The 8,322-nt window shown below is 35.9% G+C and overlaps 1 protein-coding gene across 1 annotated transcript in view; it reads right to left on the bottom strand.

The window, feature by feature from the left end:
- ANAPC1 (anaphase promoting complex subunit 1) overlaps positions 1 to 8,322 on the bottom strand; it is a 96,311-nt gene that overhangs the window by 58,161 nt on the left and 29,828 nt on the right. Inside the window, 6 exon segments of the mRNA XM_049652158.1 lie at positions 1 to 19; positions 550 to 647; positions 1,875 to 2,143; positions 4,800 to 4,874; positions 5,519 to 5,706; positions 7,825 to 7,885. The exon segment at positions 1 to 19 is cut by the window's left edge and continues 148 nt beyond it. Of these exon segments, the coding sequence (XP_049508115.1) occupies positions 1 to 19; positions 550 to 647; positions 1,875 to 2,143; positions 4,800 to 4,874; positions 5,519 to 5,706; positions 7,825 to 7,885 (710 nt within the window).

Below are 8,322 nucleotides of genomic sequence, written 5' to 3'. Positions count from 1 at the left end.
CATTGAAATTTAGCAAATCCTTGTACTCAAGGCATATAAAGAATCTAACTAAAATTTTCTGCCCTAATCCTTATGGTGAGAAAACAAGAGATACCGAGGAGTCCACTCTAACAAGTGGGCCCCAATCTTGAGTCTCTATAACTCAAGGTTTAGGATAAAAGAGCGGTAATGGAAATGTTCTATACTTACACTATCCAATATGGCAGCCACTAGTCTGATGTAGCTACTGAAATGTGGCTAGTGCAACTGAGGAACTGAGTTTTCAGTATGAATTAATTTAAATAACATGGTTGGTGGCTACTAATTGGACAGATCTAGGGCAAAGCCTCCTTAGCACTTAGGGATGGGTAAAATTTTTCCCACACACGAAAATTAATGTTATCTCTTACTACCAGTCAGAGATCAAACAGTACAAACTGAAACCTACTTAGTGGAAAGATACCACATCTCACTTAAGAGACTAATGGTAAAAAATATATCTTCGGCTATTCCCCCAGAAAGATACAAGCAAAGTCACTCACTGTTTAGAAAAACTTTAATGGCACAAACACTTACCTTGATCAATTGTGCACACTTGTCCAGTAGTTCTGACAAGTGTTGGGTAATCTCTATAGTAATGATCTACATAAGGCTCCAATTTTAAATCCCTAAAATAGTAACACCATATAAAAAAGAAATCACAAGAAAGGTATTAAAGTATTTTCCCCCATAGAGTTAGGATTCACCAGTTCAACCTTTCAGTTTAAAAACTTATGACAAAGAAGATCATCAAATCTAGAGTCTTTTTATTCTATTTCTGGACCTGAAAGTGTCCAGTATGATATATGCAACCCAAACTCCCTTTTGCTAGATACATTTTATGGGGGTAAAACTAGTTTCTCCTCTATTATTCATTAGTTTTGTAATCTTCGGCAAGTTATCTCTATGAACCTCAGTATTTTCTTCTAGAAAGTAGGGAAATTCCCACTCGGAAGTTTTAAAGATCAAATAATATATATATGTAAAAAACACCTTTTATAAAATGTAAGACACTATAAAACATTATTTCAGAAAGTCATGATTATGGTTTGGAAATCATTTCATTACAAAAAGAATTTCCCATGACAGTCATGATTTGTCATAAGAGAAAGCGACCATCAATTAAAACTGCCACATCTCAGAAAACAATCTCAGAATCTTGAGGAAGATCAGAGAAATTAGAAAATGTACTATAATCTTAACTCAGAGGTTGACATTTCAATTAAAATTCAACTTTCTATATCACCAAGGGTTACAAAGGCTGAAACAACACCTAAATGTGTCCTTTAGAATCCAGTGCCAAAAACAATCTTATGGATACACTACAAGAGTCTCAAAGACAGGGATGATGACAGACTGAGACAACAAAAACACAGCAAAAAGAGCCCACACCAGCAAACAACATTCTTGTTCTTAGAGACAATTCTGGACAAGTTTCCTTATCAAATCATAACACCTACAATTTACATATGTTAACTGTGATCGTGTTAACTGTATCTCCAATTTGATTGTCGGTATTATTACAAAACAGCCAGGTGTTATTATAGAACTTCCACCACAGTGTAGCCAGTCATCTTGTCAAAACGAAGAGCTGAGCACATCACATCTGCTGTTTAACATAACTTTTGTGACCTCCCACTAATCTTAGGTCAAAGACGAGGAACCCCATTAACGGCCCACAAGGTTTTTTCACAGCCAGTACCTTCAAACGTTTCTGTGGTCTATAGAAAAAGCTCTGGTTTCCCAAAAAGGTAGACTTCAGAAATTTATTTTCAAGGTTCCTCTATGATATTCATGGCTGAGATCAAATCCTCTAAGAACCTCTTGGCATTTTCTAAGCTACAAACAATATTTACCTTGCCAACTGAACAAGAAGGCCAACAAGTGAACGGATTCCTTCTCCCATTAGAGTATTCAACTTCAGCTCCTCGTAAACAAGATGAAGAACAAAAAAAATTGCAGGTATATGAGTAAACAGAAGTGTAGAGGAATCCAGAATGAGATTCTGTGAAAAATCTTCATCCTTCATCTGTGAAACTTCCAAAGGATTCAAACATAAAGATCTATTCAAAAGATGAGACTCAACATTCTGGTGGTAGTCTGAATTCAGTAAATACTCCCAGTCCTGAGAAAAATGAAGAAGATGTTAATTTTTAAATAACACCTCCTCGTAAGGCCATCATTAAAACAATTCAAGTTCCAATTTTACATTAAGTTGAAAAAAAACTCAGAATACTTAAAAATTAGGATCCACATCAAAATAAGCTAAGCAACTTCCAGATGCCAGTAACAGACATTAAGACAAGCCACTTCAAAACCCATTTGAAAAAATTTAGTCGTGCCCTTTGAGGAAAGGGACTATGGAGGAAGAATCCCACTACTTATATAGAGACTGACAAAGATCAGGTGATTAGGTGATTTCCTATGAAGCAAAAAGTAAAGAATGAAAGGCAGGAAGTGCAGACAGGCAAGTTTAGTGACCACTACACTTATCTGTGTTTTGAGGGGAGAAGTCTACTTACATCCAGTTAGTGTATTTTTCTATGTTTATAAAATGCTGGGGCTAGCATTACAACCTAATAAACTTAATCTTATACTCAGACTGATTGTGCTACATTTTCCAAGTACTGAGTCTGTTTTGGTTTCTACTTTGATTTATTGTATTGCATTGACAGAATATAGTTTATGCTATTTTCAGGTCTTAGAATTTCCTGATGCTTTTCCAAGGCTTAATACAGTGTGTTATTCTAATTTAAAAACTCTTGAACCAGGGTACCTGGGTGGTTTAGTCATCAAGCATCTGACTTCAGCTCAAGTCATGATCTCAACAGTTCACGAGTTTAAGCCCCACATCAGGTGAGCTCAAGTCCCACTTTGGGTGAGTACAAGCCCTGCTTTGGGTAAAAGCACAAGCCCCAGATGAGCCCCACTTCCCTCTCTCTCTCTGCCCCTCACACACTTGTACCCTCTCTCAAAAAACAAAACTAAACGCTTGGACCAGATAGAGAAAGAACAAACCATAAAAGTAAAACATGGAGGGGCGCCTAGGTGGCTCAGTTAAGCGGCTGACTTCGGCTCAGTTCATGATCTTGCGGCTTGCGGTTCGAGCCCCACATCAGGCTCTGTGCTGACAGCCTGGAGCCTGAAGCCTGCTTTGGATTCTGCATCTCTCTCTCTCTCTCTCTCTCTCTCTCTCTCTCTCTCTGCCCGCCCCACCCCCCACTCAAGCTCTTTCAAAAATAAACAAACATTAAAGAAAAAACATTTTTTTAAAAAGTAAAAAAAATTGATAAAATGAGTAACTAAAATTTTTTTAAATCTGCTCATCCAAAGACATTATTAAGCCACAAATTCAGAGAAAATATTCCCCAAACGTACACAACAAATAACTCATATCCAGAATATATAAAGAACTTCTATAACTCAATAAATATTTTTAAAAATCCAATTAAAAATATATAATAGATTTGAGCAGAAACTTGGCAAAGACATGTTTTGGTCACTAATAAGCACATAAACAAGTGTTTAAGGGGCGCCTGGGTGGCTCAGTCAGTTGAGCGTCCGACTTCGGCTCAGGTCATGATTTCACGGTCTGTTGAGTTCGAGCCCTGCGTCGGGCTCTGTACTGACAGCTCAGAGCCTGGAGCCTGCTTCAGATTCTGTGTCCCCCTCTCTCTCTGCCCCTCCCCCACTCATGCTCTGTCTCTGTCTCAGAAATAAATATTTTTTTAAAAAAATTAAAAAGAAGTGTTTAACATCATTGGTCATCAAGAAAAGGCAAAAATTAAAACCTAAGAGAAACAACTTTATACACAATCAAATGGTTAAAATTAAAAAGACAGCTACAAATGCTGGCCAAGATAAAGAACAAGAGGAACTCTCATATGTAGGAATGTAGGAACGTAGGACAACGAATTTGGGAACCAGCAATGACCCAACAATTTCACTATGGTATTCATCCATAAGAAATGAAAATATGTGTCCACAAACACTTGTCACTGAATGCTGGTGGCAGCTTTATTCGTAATAGTCAAATCACGGAAATAGCCTAGGTACCCATCAGCAGGAGAACAGATAAACAAGCTACAGTATGTGCATGCTATTCAGCAATAAAAAGGCACAAACTGCTGAGCTCTGCAACAACAGGAACGAATCTCAAAAACACCATGCTGAATGAAAGAAACCTTATACCAAAGATTATGTACCACATTATTTCACTTATATCAAGTTCTAGAACAGGCAAAAATAGCATATACTGGAATTCAAATCAGTGGTTGTTTCTAGAGTAAGGGAATGATTAAAAATGGCCCATGGAAACTTTATGGAATAATGGAAATGTTTTAAGTTTTAAAAGGGGAGTGGGTTACATGAGTACGCATTTGTCAAAGTTGATCAAACTGTAATAAGATCTGAGCATTTCATTTATGTAAATTATACCTCAATTAAAAAAAAATTTTTGAACCACTAAGAATACATGGAATCTAATATGACTGAGAACCTAAATTAGAGGATTAATTAGCAGTAAAACATCTACAAATGCAAACTCAAATCATGGACCATTATGCATGCTCAGTAATTTTTAGATGATCATTAATGACAAAAGTAAATGAATAACCACAGAAAACAGAACATATCCTGCCCTTCAAAATAAATGTTATTCAGTATTAAAATAAAGCAAAAGGTGTGAGAAATGTAAATCAATAAGAATACCACTTCTACAGACTATAGTACAAATACCCACAAATTAATTTTTATTAGCAAATAATAATAATGATGCTTACATCATCAGATCCTGTCTCAGAAGGCCTTGCTTTTTTGGGTGCAATGACTGGGGAAAGTGATCCTTCAAAGTCAAACTGAAAGATAACCCCAAAAGAGAAGCAAATTCATATAAATGTATCATTGTCAACTGGTCAACTTAAAGAATTTAGAAATCAGTTTCACCAACTATGGAAACTAATTGTGCATAATGAAAGAGAATAGATACTTGGGGTAAAGCCCTCTAACTCGCCCTCAAATCAAACCTTCCTCCCCACAGACCAAGCAATTTGTGTGTGAAAACAATCTGGGCTACAGAGAACAAAAATAAGCCACGAATCAGAAGACACAGTCTAGACCCAGTTTTGAGCAAATCACAAGTCTGTGATTTCTCTGTGATTCAGTTTCTACATTAATAAAACCAAGATGATTACTACTAATCCTAGCATAACTTGTAGTCGTTTTATAAAGATGAAATGAGAAATTATAGTCAAACATGCTTTACCACGTTATAAAAACTCAATAATTATAATTACTAGTAAAATGTTATCATTAAATATTAAATGACATTTGATTTACCATATAGTAGACACGATAAGCGTTAGTAGTATTCCGTTTTGTTAAAGTATACCTATTAGTAAATTGATCTATGTACTCTAAATATTGTATTACCAATTATGCAAAAATTACATTAGTAATAACAGAATAACTCAGAAAAAAAAAACCAATTATGTATACTTACGTTTCGGGTCCATGCTAAGCGGTCTGTGTTATAACCCATCATGTTCATGAGACAAGTCACAAATAAATTCCACTCGGAGTGATAACTGGGTCCTCCCGGAGCACTGTGGACACTGTACCACTTGACAAGCATCTGAACAGCTATTTCTTTTGGCAGGATGAACTTAATTGCTTGCAAACATGTTTGCACTATTAAAAGTAAAGAATAATTTTAGTATGCTTCCCATGCGGGCATTTCTTTTTCCCTTTGAGTAAGAAAGTTTTCTAACTACTTCTGTGTAAGGGCCAATTACTCTGAAAAGGGAACTGTCACTAAAGACCAAGAGGGAGCAAACATTACCTTGTCGATCATCTGAAATTTAAAACAACTACTAAATTCAACAGGACTTCCAAGAGGTCTCAGGGCACCTTTCCACGTGCTAATTGTGGACCAGAAATAGAAAACCAACAGTCCAGCTTACCTGAGACAAACTGATTTATATTCACTGCCCGGGCAATTATTAATAGCTCCCCATTTTGATCTCAAAAGATTCCAGTTTGGGGCACCTTGGTGGCTCAATCAGTTAAGCGTCCCAAATTTTGCCCAGGTCATGATCTTAGGGTTCATGAGTTCGAGCCCTGCATCAAGCTCTCGGCTGTCAGCACAGAGCTCTCTTTGGATCCTCAATCTCCCCCTCTCTCTGCCCCTCCCCCACTCGTGCTCACTCGTGCTGTCTCTCTCTCTCTCTCAAAAAGAATGAATTTTTTAAAAAATATATTCTACTTTGGACAATAAAGATCATTCTATCAAAAACACAATTTCTACATGAATAAGTTCATATAAAATACTGCTTAAATACTTCAATAAATATGTAATATTCAATATATGCCACCTCAAATAGCAATGCTTACCTACCGTTAAACAGTGTTCTGCATGAGTTAACATTCCTGTTAACCAAAACTTTGTAACTTTTAATTATTTCTGACACCATTCAATTTATAAACATTCTACATGTTTTTGTCTTAAATAGATCAGTTAATACTACATAATTTCTACCTTTCTTATGGACTCCACACCATTGGATAAATATCAGTTACAGTGCTCTGCTGTCCTACTACTGCTGTGAAGAGACCTGGGTCTGCTTTTCGTATCAAGTGCCCCCAAACTACAATGTTTTTGCATTCTCACATCAAAAGAGGATCATTTTCTTCCTTTCCCATTGTCACCAGGCCCATCCTCAGCAGCATATCCTTTTTCTCATCAATTTACTATGTGTGTATACATACAGCAAAAATTAGAGTCAAATAGAATAAATGTTAGAAAACCAAATAACCACGTTTGTCATGGTTGAATGCAAAGTAAGTGTAAACCAGATACTGCCTGAGGAGCTGAGGACACTTAAAAGCACAGAAACTTACTGACTTCTGCTTGGCTATAAGAGTAAGATTTTACTCTGTTTTCATTTATTTTATTTAATCTGTTATTTGTTTTTATATGCTTTGTTTAGGCTTATACTTCCAAGACACATAACCTTGAAATTACTGGCTAAATACCTGAAAAGCAAGGTATCTCTACACCTATTCATAGTATCATTTTACCACACCAATGACAGATATTTCCTAAAATGAAAAAGTCATTCTAGCCTACTTACCAAATTCCAGAAATCACACACAATCTGCCAATGCTTTGCTTTGGCACTTAGATTTTGGAACCAATAGATGTTGTGAATTTTCTTATACATTCTTTTCTTAACTTACAATTATTGACAAATCCTTTCAATCCTGAGGTTTTCTTTACTATTGTATCTTCAGAAATATTCTCCACCTAGTATTTTCCAAATTGTATTTCAGTAATAATTTAAGCAGACTCCAATTTTATTAAAATATGTCTGACTGTATTTTGACAATATTAAGTCTTATTCAATTAAGGCAATTACGTTAATTTCTCAATTTATGTAACAACTGAGAGATTTATTTTATGATTAAAAGCCATCACATAGGACAAAAACTATTTTAGTTGCTTAGGTTTCCCTGTTTCTCAGATTTTCTTGCAAGAGGCACGTCCATATATTATATAATCTCACCGCATGGCATTCTTCCACCTAAAAATCTCAAGAGAAAAAGAACCAGTGTACCCCACACAGAGTGGACACTGAAAAATGCTCCCCAGCTCTTCACAGCTTCTCTGCAAAGTGAAAAATTCAATCCCATAATTTCAAAAACAGCAAAATTTTTTAAATCCCAATTACTATTACAAATCAGCAAATACTACAAATCTCACCAATCAAACTGAGAATACATGGAAGTGAGGTCTGACCTCAAACATACCTAATTCAGAGGTGGCAATTTCAGGAATAGTAATCCTAACCATGGAGCCGTTACTCAATTCCTAAGGGGAAAAATGGAAATAAACAGGAGCAAGTAAATAGAATTTGTGCATTCTAAGTCTTTGAATGTCTTAAAAATGCTACGCTTTGTAAGACTGTTTGCCTATCAAAACAAAATTCAAAAAATAAATGAAAAACAAATATTTTTCAAAAAAAAAGAAAAACAAATATTTTTAAACAGAACTGAATACTTCCAAATTTCAGAAACTATAAATGTGCTTATTTAAAAAATATTTCCAGGGCTCCTGGGTGGCTCAGTTGGTTGAGCTTCTGACTTCAGCTCAGGTCACAATCTCTCAGTTCATGAGTTTGAGCCCTATTACATAGGGCTCGCTGCTGTCAGCGCAGAGCCCACTTCAGATCCTCTGTCCCCCTCTCTCTCCCTCCCCCCACCTCTCTCTCTCTCAAAAAAAAAAAAAAAAAAAAAAAAAAAAAAAAA

The sequence above is a fragment of the Panthera uncia genome, assembly GCF_023721935.1.
Source record: "Panthera uncia isolate 11264 chromosome A3 unlocalized genomic scaffold, Puncia_PCG_1.0 HiC_scaffold_12, whole genome shotgun sequence".
Taxonomy (NCBI): domain Eukaryota; kingdom Metazoa; phylum Chordata; class Mammalia; order Carnivora; family Felidae; genus Panthera; species Panthera uncia.
Note: the sequence above shows the minus strand (reverse complement) of the source record. Positions and strands in the feature narration are given on the sequence as shown.